This window comes from Ambystoma mexicanum, chromosome 5q (assembly GCF_040938575.1).
Source record: "Ambystoma mexicanum isolate Mex_15411 chromosome 5q, UKY_AmexF1_1, whole genome shotgun sequence".
NCBI classification, from domain to species: Eukaryota; Metazoa; Chordata; class Amphibia; order Caudata; family Ambystomatidae; genus Ambystoma; species Ambystoma mexicanum.
In genome coordinates, this window is record NC_090933.1 from 117,586,448 (window position 1) to 117,610,910 (window position 24,463).

The window sequence follows — 24,463 nt, forward strand, 5'->3', positions numbered from 1 at the left end:
ACGTTCCCTCACCATCTTCCCTTAAAGGGAAATGCTGTAGAGGTTGAAATAAAAGGGCTACAATATTCACCCCAGTCAAATGCCCCTAGTAACTGAAACATTTCCAATGCTTTCCTGTAAGGGGTCAGAAATGGGTACGATGTCCTTTCATCGACAAGTTCTTTTTTTTCACGGTAAATGTTCAACGAAAAAAAAATCACAGTAAAATATAGGAGTGGGGTGTTAAAGTGCATATAAGAGGTCGGGAATAAAGAAAAAAACAAAAGGGGACAAGGGGTTTGGGGGGATCCCCCCATAAATACAAATAAAACCGTTTTAATGAGTTTTTTTCATTGAAAATTGTTTGTAAAATAACTCATCGAAAAAAAGACTGTTGATGAAATGATAGAACCCAGAAATGAAAGCCAGACACAAAGTTGTCATGTTTTTGGTTAAATACTTGTATTAACTTACACGGGTTGGGGAAAATGCTTTTCTGGCCCTGCTCTAAGAGAAGCTTCCCTGCTTAAAAACAATAACGGTCTTTGTCAGGTTGTCATAAATCAAAAGCCGTCCTTGCGGCCAAACGTTCTATACTGACCCTCACACGACAAACAAAATAATAAAGTGAAAGGGAAATTTCTTAAACCTGGTATTTGCAAAAAAGTATTCTTGAATAAATAAAAAATAGAATAGCTCCAACGTAAAAGTTCTCCAAAATGGAAAAGACCTTAGTTCCAGACGGTGACTCCCTTCCCTTGGATTCTTCACTGGTATCACAAATGTCTCTGGTTCTTAAAGTTCTTTGTGTCTTCCTTGGCCCACAAGAATCCCATTAGATAAAAAGAAATTCACCCTTGTAACTTCTTCTTTACCAAAAGTTCCTTCTTTTAACACAAGTTCCTTCTTTGTTTAACAAACATTGTTTCTGCTCGACACTCCTTGTAGGTTTTCAATTTCCTGGTATACTCCGCTGCAAGGTCTCTTTATGCACTTCCAACTGCCTGGTGTACTCTCCTGCCAGGACTTCTCTTCTTGTGCTTTCAACTGCCTGGTGTATGCTTGCCAGGACTTCCCATATATTATAGTCCCCATTTACTTCCAACTAGCAAATACCTTCCTATTTTAGCGTTCCCCACACTTGCATTCATTCCTTATTGGGGTTCAGGTTTGCACTCTGCCCTTTCAAGTCACAAACAATCTTCTTTGCATTTCACTTTCTGTACCTTCACAATGTTCAAATTATCTTTCGAGCTGTCCCCGAAATGCCCGGGGTCCCCACTCTGCTCGGGCAGACTCATCGGCTCTGGATAGAGTCTTCAGATCTCCTTGTGCAGCGTACCTTTGTTGCTTGCTTCCCACTCGGGGCGGCTGCAACATCTCTCCAGCTTCCCTCGCGGCTCCGCTCCTGCACGCCGGCTTCTCTTTGGCTCCTGCTGAGGACAATGCTGCTTCACCTGGCTGCCGGACATCCATGAATCCTTGTGCGGTTCCTGGCGTCTTCATGGCACGCCTTGCTTGCACCACTTTTCTGTCCTCTGCTGTTGAGCTCCTTTGCTCTGCCAAACCGGCTCACTCCCCCAACTTCCGAACACCGGCTCGTGCCTCTAGTTTCGGTCTGCCTTCAATGGGGATGCCATGTCTTCTCCCGAGCTTGCTCACATAGTTCTGTTACCATATTTAACAGGTCCTGTGAACAGGTATTTTCATCCAACAACTAACACGTTCATTAAGCTTGACACTCTTGCTGATCTGTATCAATTCCTCCATCCTCCTCGTCTCAGTACTGTTCAGGTGGTTGCGGCAATTGAAGTCCATTGATGGTTTCTGATGCATAATACTTGCAGGGTCTTTCTCAATGATTACATATGGAAGATAAGTTCTACATGAAGGAAAACTAGCACGGCAATAAGGCATTACAACATTGGATAACAGGGGGTCTTCCTCAATGGAAAATGGGGGATAGTGGGGCTCATCCAATGAAGCCATGACATCTCCTCCCATGTGATCCTCTCTCAGAGAGCCGCCCCCATGGTCAGGATCAGATAGCGGCTGCCGTCCCCTAGCCACATGGGAGGAAGCTACAGCCAGGGAATCCGTGATGACTCCTTTAGAGTCATCACATTCCCCTATCAAAGACGTATATTACTCCGATCTTAGTATCTTGGTGGAGCAGTTGAAATGTACTCTGAAGAGAAGGAGGACTCTTCAACCACTGAAGGGAACTCAAAGGCTAAGGAGAGATCCATAAAGGGCATATAAACTGGGCTTTTTTAACAGTGAGAGAATCGGAATGAATAAACAGGCTTTACCTCCTGGCTACCAAATATTTCTAACTCTGCCCCCCCCCATGGGTCGGTTGTGGAAACTGTGGCAAATCCAGGGAATTCATCCCTTCTGCCCAAGGGGGAATCACCCCCTTTGGGATTAGGGAGGTGAGCCTGCTACACGATACCATCCCTAGGGGACAGGGCAAGCGTGATCCCATTGGGGGTGAATCCCCTCGTTCTGGGACACGGAATTCCCAAGTAAGGATTTAATTCCACCTCCCTTCAATGCAAAGTTCCAAGTGTGTGTTAGTTTATGGGAACTAAACAGGGCAATCATGTACAGTGCCCCTTTAAAGTGAATGGCTTGGTTTATGACCTGTATTTGTTACTGCCTCTTTGTGAAAACCAGAACCAATGGAATATCCCCTTCCATTTAAGGGAGTCCCAGTGTAGCTGAATGTACAGCGGTGGAGGATGATGGATGACCAAGCACATCAAGATTTGCATGACAATGTGTAGATCAAAGGAAGATACCTGTTTGGGCTTTCTCATAAAGATGCTAATGCGGACAGATATCACCTGACCATGGAGACTTGCAGACTATCATTCACCAAGGATAGTGAAAACTGAATCACCCTGGATAAAGACACAGTGATGGGATCAATCTGCTGAAGATGAAAAAAATTCAGCCATCTTCAAGAATACAGTTTCCTTGAACTCTGCACTCTGGCACTGAACCTAAGGATCTGAACTTCTTCCGACAGATCATGACCATGAAAGTTCAAGTGTTCGAAAGCCTTGTTTGAATCTTCGAGCTACATGCGTTTGAGTAGCAATACTTGCCTTCCTCCAGGGATGGAAGGCCTCGGAACACTAGAATCGAGCAATAACCAGAAAGGTGGAGTCAGATCTCCCACTTGCAAGAAAACATGGCACAATAGAACAAAGAAGGAATTTTTGTGAAACATGTGCTTGATAAACATGGGAGTTTGTCTTCATGTCAGTTTCAGACGCATGGAAAAATAAATAATTGAAGCTCCATAGCGACAATCTGTTCCTGTGTTTAAGTTGCAAAAGTCTATAAATTACATTTTCAACTTTACCAAAATAAAAGTTTTGAAAAGTTACTTTAAGGTCTTGTAAAAAAAAAAAAGTTACAATTTAGAGTTAAACAAGTATTAACGTTTCTTATAACAATTTGCCAAGCACTCTGGTCTTTTTTGGATTAATACGGCTGTGGCATGCATTTGCCAGGGTTCTATGTCATTTCATCGACACCCATTTTTATGACGTGTGTTTTTACGACGTGTTTTTGATCAAAAACATCATCTAAATATTGTTTTATTATTTTTTGCTGGTTTCACCCCCAAACCACCCCATCAGCAACATAGTTTCTGTTATTCCTGACCCCCAGCCCTTTATATGCCCTCCCCCAAACCCCCTAAAAATGTTAAACTTTTTTTCAGCAAAAACTCTTCTGACAAACACCCGTCGTAAAAACGGTGTGTCGATGAAAAGATTTCGTACCTTTGTCAGGAACCCACAGCTCACAGGACTGACTCCATAAAGGAACAACCCTGTCCGTCATGCTTCCAAAGTGGATAAAATGAGCATCGAGCTGAGTAGTACCAATGCCTATTATATAAGCAATAAACCCTGATGAGCGGGACATTCGCGAGGGCCTTAACGTGAGCCCTGGGGCATTACCAGACCTGGTAATGTCCACCGCCCAGAGTAATTTATTGCTATTAGCATCCGGTCATGTTTACTGGGGTGCTAATTGTTTTATTTAAGTTGAACAGCGCGGTTGCCGTTTGCAACTTAAAGCTACAAATAAAGATGGCTGTCATGGTCAAGGGAACCACACAGTCAATTTTTCCTTTCCATAGCGGCCATTGCTGTGGCAGGAAACGGCCGGAACAGGGCGGGTGTTCCAAGCACCGGCGAGGGACCAGACAGCTTTCGGTAAATGGGGCAGGAGTTGGGCAGGTGGAAACAGGGGGTGGGGTTGAGGAAAAGGAGGCACGGGAGTACTTACCTGCTTCCCAGCAGGTAAAATAGCGGCCTCCTGCTTCTCAGGGGAATCAGGATTTACCATAAGGTAAATGGGACATTCTGAGCTGCCAGATTGGCGGGAAGGAGTCCCTGTCCCTCTGGGGTGCTAATATTAAGAACAACACCGGTTTGTATCCGTGCAGCAGAACTCAACCTTTCTTCCTTCTGACGATGAAAAACACCTGCTCATAACTTGCAGGTACTAGGTTAGAATTGCCCTTTCGAGATTTGAGGCTATGTACTTCAGGTGACACATGCTAAGTGCTTTGAAGTACCTTACCAGCTTGTGAGGAGGCCAGTGTGTGAAGCGTACACATTGTTTTTTTTTGCACAAGCAGAAAGGAACGGCACCTCACACCATTTTACTCATGGTTTACTAGGAGGTACCAGGCTGGTGTGGTTTTTACAGCAAAAGCAGGAATTATGCACAACCTGAGAAGCTTTTTCTCACCTTTTACCACGCACCGGATCCTGCTATCAAAACAGCGGTTCTCACTTGTGGGATATCCTTTGAGGTACCCTTCCCCTGCCTAACAGTCACAGAAACGTTGCCACCCACACCTGCTGCGGTTTACAAATCAAAGCCAGTAAAGATGCAGACTGCTGCCACTCAATTACTAATATCTGCCTTTTATAAAGGGTAATTGTTCAACTGAGGCTTCATTAATCAAACTGTAATTTTCGACCCCTGTGTGTATCGATTAACTATGAGTTGAAATATACATTTGTTTTATAGAGACAGTAACTCCATGGCAACATGTTTTAGGAGGTAGTCCCGAGCTGGGCGGTGGTCATATTTTACCTTTTCTCCGCCTAATCCCTCAATCAGAGCCGTGGCGTTAATCATCTTGCGCCGGCAGGCTTCGGCATCATCCAGCAGAGTCTGCTTTTCCCTCATAGCGGCATCGTACATGGCTTGCACATCATCCAGCTCCTTCTGCTTGGCATCAAGCTGACTCTGGGCATTGTTCAGTTCTTCTTGGGCCACTCCCAGCTTTGCCCCTTGTAAAGCCAGATTTGCCTGAAAAGAGTCCATGACAACAATTACTTTTCACATCATGTAACAGCCCCAAAGCCCCATTTCATAATGCAGTAGTAGTTCATTTAAATTACTACGATTTCCTATTTTAGGTTGTTTGAGATGGTTGTATACAAAAAAAAAACTGATTCCATAAGCCGAGGTCACTCAAACTTGACTTCTAATACCCCTAAAAGGGCCTCAGACCTTGGGGTGGGTTCCTTTCCCCTGTAAGTCCATAACCACTCTCCCTTCACCCTACCCTCCAACACCCTTTGCCCTTATGCCCCACTGATTTAAGTGTGTGCCCCTTTGCTCTTGGCCTTATAACTTCAAGATATTTAGGAACAACAGATTGAGAAGACAAAGGCCTTGCTTTAGCAGCTTTTCTACTACCCTTCCATCTCATGGTTTGGGGCGGCAGAAGTTCAAATTCTGCTGAAAATATTGTTAGGGGAGCCAAAGGCCTTGGTCTTTCATGCTTTGTGCGTTGCTTCCAACCTTTCAGCTGGGGTGGCTGGAGTTGTAACATTGTCATGGATGTTTGGGATACAAAGAACAAAATTCTTGCTTTTTTTACACTCCAAGCCGCCTCTAATTACTCTTTGGATTGAACATGGCTCATTTTTCAAAAATTCCCACATTTGTTTTTGGGATACAAGAGGGGCTCTCACCTGGGCTTTAGGGTCCCACACTTTGTGGTTGGAGGAGAGTGAAAGGCAGAATTGGTAAATCTTCAGTTCGTTTTTTGTGATACTAAGACCTTGCTGTCGCAGACATTTTGCCACCCATCCTATAGTTGTGGTGGGGCAAGTTCGGGAGGAATGTGAGGGGTGGTTGAACTCTTCCCTGAAATACTTGCTTGGGATGCCATTAGTCTTGCTCTTGCAGGCTTTGCGTCACCACCTCAGCACATTGTTTAAACGGTTCACAAACCCTGCAAAGATGTGTTGTTTTTAAGACCAAACATCTTGCAGAAAATATGCCACTATTCGTGCTTGATGGCAGGGTGGGTGTTTCACTGGAGTAAAAAAATAAAAATAATAAAAATTTTAAAAAAAGAAATCCCAATTTTGGTTGCTTGTGCTACCCAAAGCTTTTCTCTTAAATGTTTTTTGTCCTTAACATTATTCCCTGATCAGGTTTCTGGTTGGTGGAAGGGATCTATGTGTCTGCATAGTAAATTACACTAATTGCACTTTATGCTGGTGTCATCCCACCAGCATAATCCTGCCTGGCCCACTGCTTCCCTCTTCAAACCACTGCAGGTCTCTCTGGGTAGGCCACCCACTGACCCCTCCATGCTGCTCTCTCCCCACCCCATGTGTGCCATTCAGCCCACTCAAACTGAATGATGCATCTTTTTCCTTCAGGAGGGTTCATCCCCAAAACTCCCAGTGCTGCTTTCTCCCCATACCCCTGTTGTCCTCTTTCCTGCTCAACGTACCCTTCCCGATTGCCTTTCAAACCATCCATTCACGTCAAGCACCACACCCTGCTGCAGTCCTCAGCCGCAGGCTATCAAAGCATTGGTCGACCTTCCAGCATTTGTCCAATTCCTGCATGGAATACACCATTGAGGGGGCTTGGGGGTATACTGGCAAAATGTGCCACACGTAATGTCCTGCCAGTGTATTCTCCTATTCTCCTTGTATGTGGAGGGGGGATAGAAATGTAAATCTTTGTAGGATTGATTGGAAGGCCTGGGCCTTGCTCTTACAAATCTTACAATCCCTGGTTGTTTGGGTTCTATCGCTAAAGGATTCACTTTTGCTCAGACTCCTCTTGGCCTTGGTCACTACAACTAGTATTCCGCCTCATGAGCCAGAACGTGGGCATCAGCTCTATCATTAACGGAGCTGCACCTTCTTTCACTGCATTGTCTCCATCTTGCCCGTTATTTTGCTCTGGGCATACTCCTCCAGCTTCAGGAACTGCCTAGCTGCTCCTCTGATCACCACCACATGTAGGCAGGCTCCCCTGCTCGGAGCCTCAGTAGGAGTCATGACATGAAGTCACCTTGGGAGCCTCATAGACTAGCACCCATTCTTAGACCCAGCAAGATCCAGACCTTATTCTTTAACGCGTGATGCATTATAAACTTGATAAACATGCTCCCCCAGGACCTATGGAAGCACTTCGAAATTTGAGCTCTTGACAGTACCCCAAGGTCAGCAAAAGGGTACCTTAAGGAGGAATACAGTCTTGGCCCTGTATGCAAAATCCTGGGTAGAATGTTTTAAAAGTTCAGATAGGGCGAGTAATTCTCTCATAACTCTTCCACTATTGTGGTTTCGTACAAAAGTGATAGTAACCGGCTAAAAAATGAGCACGTCCAAAACCTCAACTGCCCCTTTGCCAGGAAAACATTGGAGAACTTAATGCAGTAATCTTAAAATTGGTAGTATGTACAAAAAAGGGGATATCTCAGGGACAGAAATTGCCGCGTGCTATTTAGCACCTGCTTCTAGCCTGGTAGAGCCTAGCTAGATTGAAAACAACAGCTACAAGGAGCTCATTTTGGCTTCTAGGCCTACTGACGCCTAAGCAAACTTGTATATGTGACATTCATTTTGGGAGAGCTTGAGAATGTTACTGAAGAAGAATTAAGACATCTGTTAAGCATTTAAACATAATTAAGCATTAATACCTGTCGAGGGACAATCAGATTGTAAAAATCAACCTGATTGGCCCTCGCCGGGTCGTTATCAGGCCCACAAAGACTCATTAGTCGCTGCTCTTCGTCCCTTGGAGTTCCATCTGTTTCCTCGTTAGGCCACCATGGAAGGGAGAAGGGACGGGTCGTCCTTCACCCCATTCCATGGAGGCCCTTTTGTTTGTTTACTTTCCCCCTATCTTTTTAATGGGTGCCATGGAAACTGAGAAGAAACTATGTGTAGTCCCTTCTCCCCGATTCCTGGTGGCCATTTTTTTTACTTTTTTTACGCGAGTTGAGAAACGGTTGCAATGCTGTGTCTCAACGCGAGAAACATTGCTATTAGTACCCCGTCGTGAGGTACTAATAGCAATAGAACCCTCTGAGGGGGGCATTACTGTTGGGGTAATGGCCCTGGGGCTACGTTCAAGCCCTTGCTTCACTCTGGCTTCTATCGCCCCAAGGGCATTACCTTAAGGTTACTGCCCCCCTCCCCAGGTTATATTGCTTTAATAAGCACCTGTTCCACAGACTGTACCGGGTGGTAAAGGCGCAGGCCCAAGTTAATAGGCCAGAGGATAGCGAGGGCCTGTAACGCAGTTCCCGGGTCGTTACCACCCAGTAGAGCCCATTGAATGGGTGTTTACTGCTATTAGCAGCCCATGTTTCCAACCCGGAAACGCAGGGTGCTGACAGAATGTATTTTGTATGAATGAACGGGATGAGTCTGGCCGTCCTGTTCATTCATACAAAATACTTAGCTAAGATGGCTGCCAAGGAGCTGGAAGACGGGTCTCCAAGCGGAGCCACTCTCATTTCCATGGTGGTCCGGGAGAGGCTGAAGCACTGGCAGCGGTTGAGCTGCCGCCAAAATAAGATGAGTGGTGAAGGAGGGTCGGGGTAGGGGCTGGAATGGTGACCACTGGTCAACTAGCACCCTATATGGCACCATGTTATGATATGATAGGTTATTTATAACTAAATGGATGACTACTTTAACGAAAGAAGACTATTGAGGGATGTATTGTGCATAACATACTGATATACAATCTACTCTTCACATGAAAACATTTAGGTTCTACCCCCAATATATAATAACATTTCATGTTTATCTTATGGCACATTGTACTGAAACAATAACATGATTCTAGAAATACATGCATACACTGTACCTTGAGGGGAAGAACCTCTTTATTAATGCTGTAGAACTCAGCCATTGCTTGGGTCCACGAGCAAAGTCCGGCCACGTTGCCGCAAACCTTCTTAGCCGATTCCAGGTTGTAGTCTTCCATGTCTAAATAAGGCTGAAGAAGCTCGACCACCTCTTCAGTAATCGTGTCCTAGGTAATAGAAACACTTCAGTAAACACATTTTCAGGTCAGAGTGCATTTTGTTAATAAAACATAATTATGGAAATATTATACATGCACTTTTCCCACCACTAAATTGACTTGTGTTTAGAGTAGTAGAACAGTACATATATGACCAATAAGTTAATGCAGCTTCTAAGTCTTTGTGAAAGAGTAAAAGATGGACATTTAGCCTCAGGGACATTGGAAGAGAGTTGCAATGATGTTCGATCGCTTCAGATAAGCATTAAAATGCAATTACTCCATAGGTAAAGTCTGTTTGTTGCACTCTGGGCATGGTGTGGTATGGCAATTATATGTATCCTGCAAGCTGTGACTCATTCGCGTTCCTCTCCTTTACTTGATTTCTGCAGGGACCAATTCCAGACTTTTAGTTTCCATAGAAGAAGGTTTGAATTCAGGAACAGCAAAGGAAATTGTTACCCCTCAAGCTCTGCTTTGGCCCTGCTTTGAGGATCAAGAAATGTGGCAATACATTCTCATTTCCCTTCATAATGATGGGGTTTAAGAAGATAAGGAACAAGATACGTACCTGCAATTCCTTTTCTCCAGCATGGGTCTGGCATAGATTCACATGCTCATGCATATTCCCCGTCATCAGCCTGGGAATCCTTTGTACAAGAAAAACAGTTTTGATTTAGCCTGAAAACGGTATTGTACTCTATAGCCAATCACTGTCCTTTGAGTCATACTGCACCCATTCAATAGCAGTTGTCTCCCTAAGCGCCACTCCTGGTGGCCATCTTCAGATTTGGTAGAGCATGTAAAGTGGCAGTATGAACTAAGAAGAGCTGCAGAGGGGAAAGGAGGAGGGTTCGCGTTTGAATTCATGCCAGACCCATGATGGAGAGCAGGAGTTACAGGTAAGTAACTTCTTCCTTCTCCAGCATGGGGTCTGGCATGGATTCACATGCTCATGAATATGATTACATAGCAGATCATATAGACAACCACGAGAGGTGGCAGGGCTCAAAAGAAGCAATACACTTACCCCTGGAACAGACTCACCTCAAACAAACAGACTGCGTAGCATCTTTTGGCCGACCCGGGAATCCTCCCTGGCATCCCTGTAGACGCAGGAGAATCTAGTAGTTGAGCAGCGAAACATCAGAGAGAAACGCTGTCGTTGCTGCAGATGACAGTGCATGATGCAGCGGGAGAGCCATCTGGATATGGAAGCCTTAGACGGGGCCTTCCTATGATTCACAGGCCCAGAATTCAAAAAGAGTTGAGATGTCTTCCGAAGGTCCTTCGTGTGTGCATCATTAAACATCAAGGAACATACAATGTCCAGCGAGTGACTATGTTCTTTCCACCGGCATCGAAGGATTTGGGAAGAAAACTGGGAGAATCAAAGGCTTGTTGAGATGGATTTATGAAGGAACCTTCGGCATAAAGGTGGGGTGGGTCCGTAGCACCACCTTTGTAGCGTGGAACGACAAGTACAGCTGCGTGCAAGAGAGTGCCTGCATCTCCCCAACCCGCCTGGCCACGTGATGGCCACCAAAAAAGCCATCTTCCACAAGAGAAACTTCAAAGGGGTCTGATGCATTGGTTCAAAAGGGCCCCCCCATGAGTTTAGTCAAAATTATGTTGAGCTCCCAAGACGGAGCAGGAGCCTTCACTGGTGGACAAGTCTTGAAGAGGCCTTTGAGGAACTCTTTGACAAGCCTGTGTGACCACATGGATGGCTTACCCAGAGTCCTGGTGTAACGGGATATGGCAGTCAGATGCCCGCTTGATCGAGGCGTGAGCCAGGCCATCAAAAGCAGATATGGAAGGAGCTGCACCACACTGTGAAGCGCGTCCACTTGTGACCATAGCATGACAGCGTAGAGGACACCCTCAATATTGCATTCCGGAGTGTAATGCCCAAACACTAGGGCTGCAGGATCCAGGCCGCGAGGCTCAGCGATGCCGGGTCGTGGTGCAGTACTGTTCCTTCATCTCTGGCGAGAAGATCAGGAAGTGGAGGAAGCCAGATGGACGTAGCCACTGACAGACAGAGCGGGTTCCGGATACCAGATGTGCTGGGGCCATGCTGGAATGATGAGTATCGTCCTGCAATGACACCCGATTGTGTTGATAACATGTAGCAGGAGGGGAACTGGAGGGAAGGCGTATAGGGAGAGCCCCGCCAATGGGAACAAAAAGGCATCCCCTCAGGCTCTCCGGCTGAGGCAACCTGTGCCTCCCGGGAGAGTGCATCCCGCCCTGCTTCCGGATGTAGAACATGGTGTTGGTGTTGTCTGTGAGGATGCGCACCACATTCACCTTCAGCCGATGTAGGACCGACTTGAGGGCCCAGAAAACTGCCTGGGGTTCCACAACGTTGATGTGGAGGTCCTTTTGTTCCGGGAGCCAGCGGCCCCTGGTGTGGTTCTGCCCAGTGTGGGCTCCCCACCACCCTTCCAGGGAGGGGTTTGAGGAAACCATGGCCTCGAATGAAGTTATCTTGAAAGGAGACCCTTTCTTGAGATGTGGGCGTGCCACCAACCATCGAAGAGCTTGTCGGATCTCCTGGTTGAGAGCAATCTTGTCCATCCAAGTGCCTGTGATCAGATGAGACCTCTTCAGGAGTTTCTGGATGCACTGTCGCTGCAGAAGTCTGCACAGCAGGACGAAGTGAATGCAGGAGGACATCATGCACAACAATGACTTGATGGCTCGCACTGTTGCGTTCTGTGCCGACGACAGGCACTGTACTTTTCCCAAGATGGCCGTCACCCTCTCGTCCGAGGGGGTCGCCAAGCATGCGACTCCATAGAGGCGGGCACCCAGGAACTGAGCGTTCTGCTGTGGCTCCACACAGGACTTCAGATAGTTGATGGAGAATCCAGGGTCTGTCAGAAGGCAAATGGCCTCTGGTGTGCTGGATTGCCAGAGCATGGGAACGGATCAGCCAGTCATCCAGATAAGGGTAGACATGGACCCCTAGAGGTATAGATGCGCTGCCACTGGAGCCAAACATTTGTGAACACCCTCAGCACTGACTTTAGGCCAAAGGGCAGGGCCATAAACTGATAGTGCCGCCCCTGAACCATGAACCATAGGAACATCCGAAGTTTTGCGTAAATGGGGACGTGAAAGTATGTGTCCTCCAGGTCCAAGGTTGCCAGGAAATCCCCTTCCTCCAGCTGGCCGAGCATATGCTGCAATGTGACCATTTTGAACGTCTAGGATATCAAGTACTTGTTGAGGCGTCTAAAGTCTAGGATTGGTCGCCACCCTCCTGACTTCCTCTGAACCAGAAGGAGAAATTACTCAACGTAATGTTCTTTCTATGGATTCTTCTCCCATTGATTCCTCATCTGATAGATACCCTCATCCAGCTCTGCTGCTCGGAAACCTTTTCGACAGGGGGTGTAGTGGACCTTGACTCGGCCGTCAATCTGTCTTGCTTGGTGCTCTGGATCGGATGTCAGGCATCTTATATATACCACGTCACTACGCCCCATACCTCAGTTCCCCCTTTTTTCCCCGTGCTTGAACACTGCAGAGGAAAAAAACAACAGTAAACCAGGTTAATCAGCCTGTAAAAACATTACAATGGGAAACATCCCAAAGGGTTGAAACCCCAAGAATTTAGAAAAAAATGTATAGTCTTTTTCCTTCAAAAGCAAGCGACTTGCCGGGTAGAAGCGGTTACCTCGGAGCCATCACCAGGCATCCCTTTGCTTAGACAGATGTGCCAAGCCGTAAGAACTTTCTGAGCGTGGATGGATGGGAGGGGTGATGAGGAATCTGCGGGAGAAGAATCCACGGAAAGAACATTATGTTAAATTATTTCTCTTCCTGGTTCAGACAAAGTCAGGAGGGCGGTAGCCAATCCTAGACTTAATGCACCTCATTGGTGGCTTTTAACGCCATGCTGCCAGAAGTAAACACCCTCTTGGTCATCACATCCAACCTTTTGCCTTCTCTGCCTGTAGGCAGATTCAAAGTGGATGCTGCAGGCCTGGTGGTTATTGTGGCTGCCTGTACAACAAGCACTTCTGGAGAAGGGTGAGAAGATGGCAAAGATGGATCTCCTCTTGCCGGCCTGTACTTCCCCGTAAAGTTAGAGTTGACCAGGGGAATGAAGCAGGGATGTTGCCACAAGGAGGCTAGGGGGTCTGCAATTGCGGGATTAAGTGGCAAGGTATGCTCTGTCACAGGACCTTCATCTACTATGTCAGTCAAATCGTAGCCCTGAACAGATGCTGAAGAGGACTTCATACCTAGCGTGTCTACTTGTCTACTACTCTGTCTACCAGGCCCCTAAACTTAGCATGGGTGTGGATTTAGGGCAGACTCTGCTTAAGTTTCACATGTGGAGACGTGTCCAGGCCGCTGGCATCATGTAACCCTTGGGCTAATGCCAACAGGTGCACTTGGTCATTGAAAAAAATCAACACCTCCGGACCCTGTATTAATGGGATCAATGTACACCTGGTCATCGCCCTGGTCGGCGTCGGAAATCGATGCCATGTACTCGAAGAATCCAGAGCTGGAGAGAGTGAGGAAGGATCCATCGCAGATAGTCGGCGGCAAGGGTTTTTTCTTCGATACAGGCGGAACGGCCATCGGCGCCGGTCGGGACTTGGGTATTAATGTGACGTATGGAGCATCTGCCTGTCGATGCTCTTGAGAAGGGCCCGTTATTGTTTCTGCACCTTTTTTGGCATTGAGCCCGAAAGCTTCTCACTTAGATGCTAATGTCGCGCCTTGAAACACCTGTGTATAGGCGCGTTACAAATACCATATCATATCATATCATATCAATGGCATCGACTGTTTGGCATGCATGGGCTCGGGATTGCAGAGTGCTGCTTCCACCGCAAAGGTTTGTTGTTTGGGGGCAGGGGATACACCTACAGCAGCCTGTGTCTTACATGTTTAGCATTTCTTTTTTTTTACAGTTTCCCACTCTTCTCGAGTGGTCGGCCCAGCCGAGGGCTTACCTTTTTCCGATGAGCTGATAACGGTGGTACCTTTTTTTTATGCGATGAAGACGAGGAAGAGTGGCTCCTCGAGTGGCACCGTTTTTTGGCCTTTCGCCTTTACTTTTCCTTCTCTTTTTTGGGGGGTGGGCCTTATGTTTCGGCCTCGGAGGACCGGACGAGTGACCGCGCTGGATATTTCAGGGACGGTCGGGCCAAAGCAAGTTTAGCGGCCTGCTCACAAATGGATTTCAAATGCATCTTGGAGCATGACACACCTCCCTCTGTGTCGTGATCCGTACCCAGGCACGACAGACAAATGTCATGCGGGTCTGTCACCGACATTTTGGTATGGCAGTCCGTGCAACTTTTAAACCCCGAGATCCGTGGAGTGGACATTGCGGTCAAGGTTTTATGAAAAATATGTGACTAATTTAGTCAAAAACGCAGTCGAAGACTCAATGTCGGGTCCCTGAAGCAGCATGCGTGTGTACAGAAAAATGGAACTGAGGAATGGGGCATAGTGACGTGGTGTACATACAATGCCTGTCATGTCCGGAGCCGAGGATCGAGCACCGAGCAAGATGGATCGATGGCTGAGTCGAGGTCCACTACGTCCCGTTGAAACAGTTTACGAGCAGCAGAGCTGGATGAGGATATCTATCAGATGAGAAATCTGCAGGAGAAAAGCAATCCATTGAAAGTATCTGAGTACACTCCGGAGCCCCAGAGGCACTGGAGGACGGCTCTATTGCCCCCTTTCTTAACATGGCTTGAACCTCCTGAAGCAGCTGGGAAATGTGTAGTTCTAAACGCGCTACAGGAGGAATGAGAGGACACCTGTGTTGGACTTCCAAGGTGTGCCCCTGATGAAGAGCGTCCAGCACCCATTTGTCTATGGTGATGGTCTTCCACCTATCGACAAAGTTCACCAGCTGGCCGCCCAGTGGGGTGCGAAAGTGGGTGTCTGGGTCCCTGGCCATTTCAGGCCCGCTTTGGCATCTGCGTCCTGGACTGTGGTCGACAACAATGCTGTCCTCCACTGGCGAAGACTTTTGAGAGCAGCCTGTATGCCACCTGGGTGATAGACTGGGAGGGTTGGCGATAGGGTGCAGAGTATCCCTTTAGGATCTGCCGGATTTTCCTCTTGAGGAACGAAAAGATGATGATGATCTTTGCCTCAGTGTCCTCAGGGACCATGCAGTCTTTAGTCGGTCTTAATCAATTGGATCTTCTATTCTACTACCTTTCAGAACAAATTATTCCTGTCGAAAGGCATGTTCACCCCCTTGGACTGCACATCTGCCATGAAGTCTATAGCCTTCAGCCAATCTTGGCGTTGAAGGGCTACGCCGTTGCTCATCTGGTGGGAAACCGGAGTATACAATAACTAGTGCCACCATGATGGCATGGTCCGAGGTCACCTCGCTCTCTTGGAATAGATCCTTGGCATCAGCCTTTTTGTCCTCTGGTACAAGCTCCGTCAGATCCTCGAATTTCCTGCCAGAGTTCCTGATCAGATAACAAGGGGGTCCTGGGAGACTCTGGTACCTTTGAGTCCTGGTTACAAGAGCCTTACCCAGAGTCTTTAGCACACTATCTTTCACAGAGAAGAAATATCCCTAAACATATCAGTGTTTGTCCTGCCCTGGGGCAGTCCAGCACCGAAATGCTAGGCAATTCTCTGAACAAGAGTACCAACAGCAACCCCAGACACGTGTTTCGGTCTGGTTGAACCTCATCAGTAGGGTGTAGCTGTGCCACCGTTCTGTTTTGCTAAAGTCACCCCGAGTGGGACGGGTATGCCCAGACATGGGTCCCAAGTCTGCTGGGCCTAGAAACCCAAGCTACTCCTCACTGATGACGCACAACAAGGCTGAAACATGTCTGGGGATGCTTGTGGTCTCGTGCAGAAGGGATGTGACCTAGCAGTTCGGGCTGGACTGCTCCTTTTGGGGTAGGACCAAGCCTGATTTGCATATGGTTTTTCCCCTTCTGTAATGGCTTAGCAGGCTGAAAAACGATGGTCTGGAGGGTTGCCCAGAGCTTTGGCTGTGGTTATGATTAATTCAAAACCTTCCAGCCATCACCTTTCTGTTTTGCGAAAGTCACCCCGAGTGGAACGGGTATGCCCAGACGTGGGTCCCCTGTCTGCCGGGCCTAGAGACCCAAGCTACTCCTCACTGATGATGCCCAACAAGGCTGAAACATGTCTGGGGATGCTAGTGGTCTCGAGCAGAAGGGATGTGACCTAGCAGTTCGGACTAGACTGTCCCTTTTGGGGTAGGACCAAGCCTGAGTTGCATATGGTTTTTCCCCTTCTGTAATCGCTTGGCAGTCTGAAAAATGTTGGTCTGGAGTGTTACCCAGAGCTTTTTCTGTGGTTATGATTAATTCAAAACCTTCCAGCCATCGCCTTTCTGTTTTGCTAGAGTTCCTGATCATACCGGGACAGGATGGCCAGGTCATTGGCGGCTGAGATGGTGGAAGCCGCAGTGTAAATGATGCGCTTCCCCACTACATCCAGCTTCTTCCCTTCCTGTTCCAGGGGCACCATGGACGGAGATGATGGGTTCGCCGAGAGCTTCCTGGTGGCAGCAGACACCACAGAGTCCGGAGAAGGCTATGATCTCCTCTTTAGGGACGTGCGGTATTCAGAATCTTCAACAGCTCCAACCCTTCCTCCCAAACATCGTCCAGCAGCAGGATTAACATGACCGTTTTCTGTGAAGACTCACATTGCTGAAAAAGGAACCCCCCCATCCTTCTTTTCTTCCAGGACCAAGTTAAACAGGGCAGAGGCCCTTGACAGCATGCTATGAAAGGAACCCACCTTGTCAGGGGGTGGCTGTGCTCATCAGCCGGCACATAATCATCGTACTCATCAGTATAAGTCAATGCTATGGACGTGCCTGTGTTGGTATGTGTAGGCACCTCTCTCATCAGCGTCAATTGTCTCTGGGGAGCTTATGGTGGAGGCGTCGGATGGTTTTTTAGCCCGGGCGGTGGGGTGGCGGCTAGGTTGCCAACTCAGCTTGGCAAGGCTTGATGAGCACCTTGATCTTGTCAGGCTCTTCCTACGAGGACTCCACACTGGAGGTCTTGGAGGGGCACTGAGTGGCCCAGGAACCAGGACAGCTGGTAGCCTCTATTGTATCACCGACACCAAAGCGTGGAGGGTCATGAGGATGTCCAAAGACATTTCCCTCGGAGCTGGTGGAGGCGTGACTGGGATTGCAGGTGCTGGCTCTGGGCTGCAACCTGGATGAAAAGGTAGATCCGGCTCTTTTCTCTGTGATTCCTCCTGGGATATGGGGCGAGGCCTCCCTCATGATCTGAATAGTAACCTTTGGGCAGGTGGTTGTCCTCTGAGCTGGTGTATATTCATGGGGATTCACCCTGCATGCTTGCCTGGGACACCATCCCCACCCTGGGGAGAAAATCCATAGGAGGCAGCAGGCCACTTAATCTCTGTAAATCCTTAGGGAACAAAGCGATTATGGGAGCCTGTTCTCACACAGGCGCATCCTCAGGAGCCGTGGTTGCACCAGTCGGCCAGCGTGGCAGTAAAGACACTTGTGGCAATGGTCCCTCCCGTTGCTGAAGTAACAATGGGCGTCGACGGGATGGCAGCCGCTGTGTTCATCGACGGAGTGGTTGACGATTGGGTCACTGTCGGCAAAACAGATACCTTGGAGGCCGAAGTGGTCTTTGACAAAGACAAGGCTTTGGATGATGGAGCAGTCATCGACAGGGTGCTGGGCCCCTCCTTCACAGCCTTGTCCTCAGAAGCGGTACGGTGCTTCGAACGGGTCCCCACTGCCGGTAGTCAAGCGTCAGTTGAAGATGGAACAACATCAGTCAAAAAAGACTAATTTTATTGCAAAACTTGATCAAAACAGGTCCAAAGAGCGATATGAGAGGGCTCCCAACACTGAAACGTCCAGTAAATACCTGAGGATGGCCACCAGGGGTGGAGGTTAGTGAGACAACTGTCCTTTGGGGTCATACTCCCCCCATCCAATGACAGTGAATGGTTGGAGAGTAAAATATAGTTTTCAGGCTAAAGCGAAACGGCTTTTCTTTTATCGAGGATTCCCAGCTTGAAAACAGGGCAAATTCATGAGCATGTGAATCCATGCCAGAACCATGCTGGAGAAAGATAAGATGTGCATTTGTTCTTGTGTATGTTTGTTATGGTCCTGTGCAAATGTCACTGTATAGCGCACACTTGCCATGGTAGTGCGTTGTACAGGCAGCTTCTGGTGTTTTTGGTCGTGAAGCAGGAAAGAAGTACGGATTTCTAAGCCCGTGTATTGGCTTTCCCATTCCCAGGGATTTGCCTATTGGATATTGAGCCACACAGAGTGAGGCATGCTCACAAACGTTTATTGATTGAGAACGCATTATTATTTGCCTTTCTCCGTTTTATCACTTGGGAATGGTTTTGTACTTTTGGGCAATCCTTCGCAGTTTTTCTTTAATCTTAGAATGTTTGACCTATGACTCATCAAATGAAGAGGCACAACTGTACGCATGCATGCCATAGTTTAATGCACGAAAATACTCAATAGGCATAAAATGCTGCTTACGTACAAATGTGTGGAGAATACCTAGCTGGTAATCGAAGGCAATGCCGAATGCTTCCAGTACAAAATATGCATCAGTCCTAGGTGGGCTAAGAATGGCAGCTGCATAGAAGAGTGTTGACTAGCAAACCCTGGATATATTCAAAGGACCTTACAAAAAGTCGGTCTGCTTCCCCTGGAGGAAGCACAGATTTTGTAAAAAAATTGTTTAGAGCATCTATACCAGACCTGAGCCTATTTAGACAGTCCCTGCCTGCAAGCAGACCGATCAATAAGCAACTCTAACCAGTAAAAAAGCATTAATGTGTTGTGGAAAAAAGAATTAGGCAAAAAAACTGCTCTTCCTTGAGAACCGTTCAACTACCAATACAATGCGAGCACTCTTAACCATAGATAGACAAAACATATGTATTTTAAGTGATGATTTTGTATTACTGACAGAATTAAAAGTAAGATGAATACTGCATGCCTTATCCTTTCTGTATGACACTGTGCATATATGTTGATATAATCCCTACATGGCCATTCTTTGGAGTGCTTGATTTTCCACTCCATTCCTTTCCATCAGTAACTAGGAGTAACTCAAACCTGAAAGTATGAGCGGGTCCGTCACATGGTGCACTATACGCTCTTTCAGTAGTCAGCCACTCATCATGAGTCATGCACACAACAATAAGGATTCGAAGAAAAATGGTGCGCATATGTGAGGGGAATCTACACCTGGCTTTGGGCATGTGCAGTTTGCATTCAAAAGATACTGATTCTCAAATGATCTTGCAGGGAGCGTGGCCATCAAAGGACTCTCCTCCGAGGAACTCTTCAAAACCCACCTCATACTTCACCTTCTGCCAATCGCTCCCAAACCTTTCTACCCTCCTTTCCAAACTAACTGCCAGACATACCCCGCAGTCCTTATGCTCTCAGAACCACTCTACATAATTTTAAAATGTGTAGATAATGGCCTCAGGGTGTCAAGATTAAACGTACTTGTATGTACTGCACTGTCTGGTATATGTTCCCACGCTTGCTCCTTCACCAAACAGTGTATGCCATTTAAGCCAGCAATGCTCTTATGTGCAGGCATCCCATCCGAGGATCTGACACCGCTCTCTCTTATTGTCTAGTTTGTAAGTCATTTCTGTTCAAATGGACATCCCTTTCCTGATTAAATACAAAGATAAATTCTACCATAAATTCGCAATTAAGGCACTGCAGTGAATTATGTGCCTTTCAGACATCGTGGCATGCCACCTAACCTCCCTGCACAAAATGTCCACACAGCGTGTCTCTAATGATATCCCTTTCATTTGCTAACATTTGTATCACAGATCAGATATTCACATCCAACTGTTGACACCAATGCCTATGGAGTATGATAGCAACAAAATGACAGTGTGTTTGAGAGACAATGAAATGCAGGCGAACACATCATTGCATCAGAAATGTAGGGCTAGAACAAGATCCCTGAGCGTAGTAAGTAGGGGAATAGGCAAATCAATTTATCGGCTATTGGGCATGTGCATCACAATTCTTATGTATTCAGGGGAACAACAATTTTGCATGATGTGGCATCCAGAGTCAAAAATACAGGCATTCATTCAAGACAAAACAGGTCAAGTTTCACAAAGGTAGTTCGAGGCCATTCCTCAGAGCAATGAGGAGGGCAATAGATGATGCCCCCCACGCCCGTTATGGCAATGCTGATGCCGTTTGCTTAATCGAAGAACCTTTAGTGGACACACATTTACATCTGGCTTTAACAGATAATTGTGGCAAACGGCGACTAGGACGACAATTTCAATTTTACTGGATCCGTCTCTGAAACAAGACTGGAGAGCAATGGGTGTACTGCATACTCAAAGGCACATGCCATTAAACCTTGAACAGACAGCGTTTGCTGCACCTTATCAATACACATGTGCACATGCTGCCCAGCTCAAGGTTCCCATTTACTTGGAAAGCGTATCAATCACCGGTTAAATCGCCTTTTTGCTGACTAGATACGTTTAGGTAATAATTATTACTGTCATAGGCTATGGCAGTTACTTATGTCATATTTAATGTTACATTTTTAAGCAATAATAGTTGCAATAATTATGTTATTACTGAAATATTGTTATATATTTGATATGTTTTCATGGCTTAATTTTGCAGACACAAAGCGGGAGGAGCCGACATGCAGGTAATTGTGGGATGGGAATAGGTGGGGGATGGAGAGAGATGAGGGCAGTTTTTGCGGGGCAGTGGGATTGCATGCAGAGTGTAGAAAAGAAGCTTAGGACTAATGCCAAACAAAACGGCGATTTGGGGGCGAGGTGCTGGATGAAGGAATGGAACACAGCCTTCTGATTGCATGGTGCCAATCTCCGGAGTGCTAATTCTTCACTAGTTCACGCCTGTGGATCTTCTGCTTTGTGGCACTGACATGTCTTCTTCATAACATGTACACTGGTTTGACATACAAAGCTGAACACCCGCCTCCATACTTAAGAATGAAAGATAGAATTAAACTTCCCCAAAACTGTACCTACATTTTGGAAAAATTCAGACAAATCATTAATTGTGTGAGGAACCAGGAATGAAACACAGACACAGGGGACTCATGGATTCTACAAACTTCTATTTTAATAATAAAAGAGTTGGAAAAAACCTCACTATCCCTATTCTAGGAGGTAGTTCCCTACCTCAACCAAAACTAAAGGTCTGTCCTGTGTCAAGATGTCCAAAGCAAAAATGTCCTGTGTCCGAAATCCTATCCTAGCCGTCGTATTCTAAAAACTAAATCTAAGGTAGTGAAGGATATGTCTTTGGTCTTGAAGGTGCACAAAATGTTCAAGTTCAACAAAAAGGTATAACTCCAACCAAAGTAGATAGTGTTCTCAGTTACAGGGAATGGTTGCCTTCCCCAGGTTTCTTGACAGCAAAACAAAAGTTCAAAGAAAAGCCCAGCATGGGGTCTGGCATGGATTCACATGCTCATGAATAAAGATTACCTCGCAGTACAAATACAAAACCACGGGAGGTGGCAAAGCTCAACAGAAGCAATATACTTACTCCTGGAACACTCACCTCGAACAACCAGGCTGCGTAGCAACGCTTGACCAACCCAGGATTCCTCCCTGGAATCCCTGTCAACGCAGTAGAATCTTGTGAAGGTCTGGGTGGACCTCCACATAGCGGCCCTGCCGATGTCAAGCAGGGGAACACCAGAGAGAAATGCTGTAATCGCTGCAATGACTCTGGTGGAATGGGCTCTCGGGTTTCCTGGAAGAGGTTTGTTAGCCAGATGATGATAATGCATGATGCAGCTGGAGAGCCACCTGGAAATGAAGGCCTTCGACAAGGTCATAGTTCCAAAATTGATGAAAATCCTTGCACGGGCAATGTCCAGTGAATGCAATGCTCTCTCCGCCGGCGTAGATGGGTTCAGGAAAGACTGGCAACACCAAAGGCTTGTTGAGGTGGGATTCTGAAGGAACCTTCAGCATAAAGGTAGGGTGGGGTGGGGTGGGTCTGCAGCACCACCCTCGTAGCATAAAAGGACAAGTACACCTGTTTGCAAGAGAGGGCCTGGATCTCCCCAACCCGCCTGTGCAAGGTGATCACCAGGAGAAAAACAGTCTTTGACGAGAGAAACTTCTATGTGGACTGATGCATCGGTTCAAATGGTGGCCCCATGAGCTTTGTCAAGGCCACGGTAAATTCCCAAGCCAGAGCAGGGGCTTTCGCTGGTGGAAAGGTCCTGAAGAGGCCTTTGAGGAATTCCTTGATCACCCTGTGCAACCACAGGGATGGCTTACCAGGCGGCCTGGTATAACGGGATATGGCAGCCAGCACCTTGACAGGTGCGTGAGCCAGCCCAGCCTTTGCCAGAGAAAGCAGGCACCAAAGGAGCTGTGGGGCTGTGGCACGCAGGGGCGTAATCTTCTGAGCCCTGTGCCATATTGAGAAGCGTTTCCATTTGTGTCCGTAGCACACCAATGTCAACGAAGCTCTGGTCTTGGCTAGGATCTTTGTACATCCCAGCGGCAGGGGATAATGCCTAAACTCTAGGGCTACAGGAGCCTAACCTGTAGGCTCAATGAAGTCAGGTTGTGGTGCAGAATCGCCCCGCCGTCTCTGGGGAGAAGGTCGGGAAGTGGAGGAAGTAAGATGGACAGAGACACTGATGGAGCAGGCCAGGTACCAGATCTGTCACGGCCACGCTGGAGTCATGAGTATCATCCTGCAGTGAAACTGTTTGAGTGTGTTGATCACTCGTAGCAGGAGCATGAGTGTGGGGAAAGCGTACAGAAAAAGTCCCTCCCACAGGAACGAGAAAGCATCCCTCAGGCTCCTGAGCTGCGGGAATCTGCTGGCGAACCTCTGGCACTTGGAGTTGGTCGCCATCGCAAAGAGTTGATCTGGCATTGGCCCCATTCCTGGAAGAGAAGAAACGCTTCATCCTGGTGAAGTGCCCATTCATGGCAAGAATGCAACTCTCTACTAAGCGAGTCTACAATGGTGTCCTTGGTGCCTTCCATGTGAAACTGGATGAGGAACATGCCCTGAAGAACGGCCCAGCGCCACAGGGAGAGTGCCGGGGAGCACTGCCTCTGGATGTAAAACATGGTGGTGGTGGTGGTGTTGTCCATAAAGTTTCTCACCACTTTCCCTTCCAACAATGGTGGGAACGATTTCGGGCCCAGAAAACTGGCCAAAGGTCCAGGACGGAGATGTGAAGGTAATTTTCCTCCAGAAGCCAGAGGCCACTGGCGTGCAATTGCCTGGTGTAGTCCCCCCACCCCTCCTCGGAGGCCTCTGTGGTGACCGTCTCCTGGTACAGTGGGACCTGACACAGAGCTCCCTTTGTGAGATGTGGGTGCACTTCCCACCATCATAGTCCTTTCTGGAACTCCTAATTGAGACTATCTTGTCTGTCCAAGAGCCTGAGATCTGCAACTACAGTGCGTCCAGTGACTCCTGGAGAGGCCTTATCTGCAGCCTGCAAAGAGGGTCGAGATGGATGCAGGAGGACATCAAAAGTGACGTGATGGCTCCCACTGTTGCGATTGCACCGATGACAGGTGCAGCACCTTCCCCGGGATGGCCATCACCCTCTCCTCCGAGGGGGCAGGCACACAAGCGACCGTGGTCAGACAGGCTCCCAGAAATAGAACTTTCTGTGATGGCTCCAAACAGGATTTAGGATAATTGATGGAAAATCTGAGATCTGCCAGCAGACGAATGGTCTCCACTGTGTGCCGGTTCGCCAGTGAGTGAGTGGAAAATGGATGAGCCAATCATCCCAATAAGGGTAGACGTGGGTGCCCTTGAGACGAAGTCAAGCACTTTGGCCTGAAATTGGTCGTAAGGCTGTTCACGAAGGGAAGAGCATTGAACTGATAGTGCTGTCCCTCGACCACGAACTGCAGGAACTTTGAATGTTTCTGGTGGATAGAGACGTGAAAGTAGGCGTCTTGCAGATCAGGCTTCGCCAGGATGTCTCCTTTCTCGAGCTGGTCGAGCACATGCAGCAACGTAACCATCCTGAACTTCTGGGACTTCAAGTATTTGTTGAGGCGTGTTAAGACTAGGATTGGCTGACACCCTCCAGACTTCTTC

At 47.4% G+C, this 24,463-nt stretch overlaps 1 protein-coding gene across 1 annotated transcript in view; it reads right to left on the bottom strand.

The window, feature by feature from the left end:
- Window positions 1–24,463, bottom strand: part of LOC138497282 (dynein axonemal heavy chain 5-like) — a 1,499,851-nt gene that overhangs the window by 451,256 nt on the left and 1,024,132 nt on the right. Inside the window, exons 60-61 of the mRNA XM_069620634.1 lie at window positions 9,151–9,318; window positions 5,107–5,325 (exon numbers count right to left, since the gene is read on the bottom strand). Of these exons, the coding sequence (XP_069476735.1) occupies window positions 5,107–5,325; window positions 9,151–9,318 (387 nt within the window). The remainder of the gene's footprint in view (window positions 1–5,106; window positions 5,326–9,150; window positions 9,319–24,463) is intronic.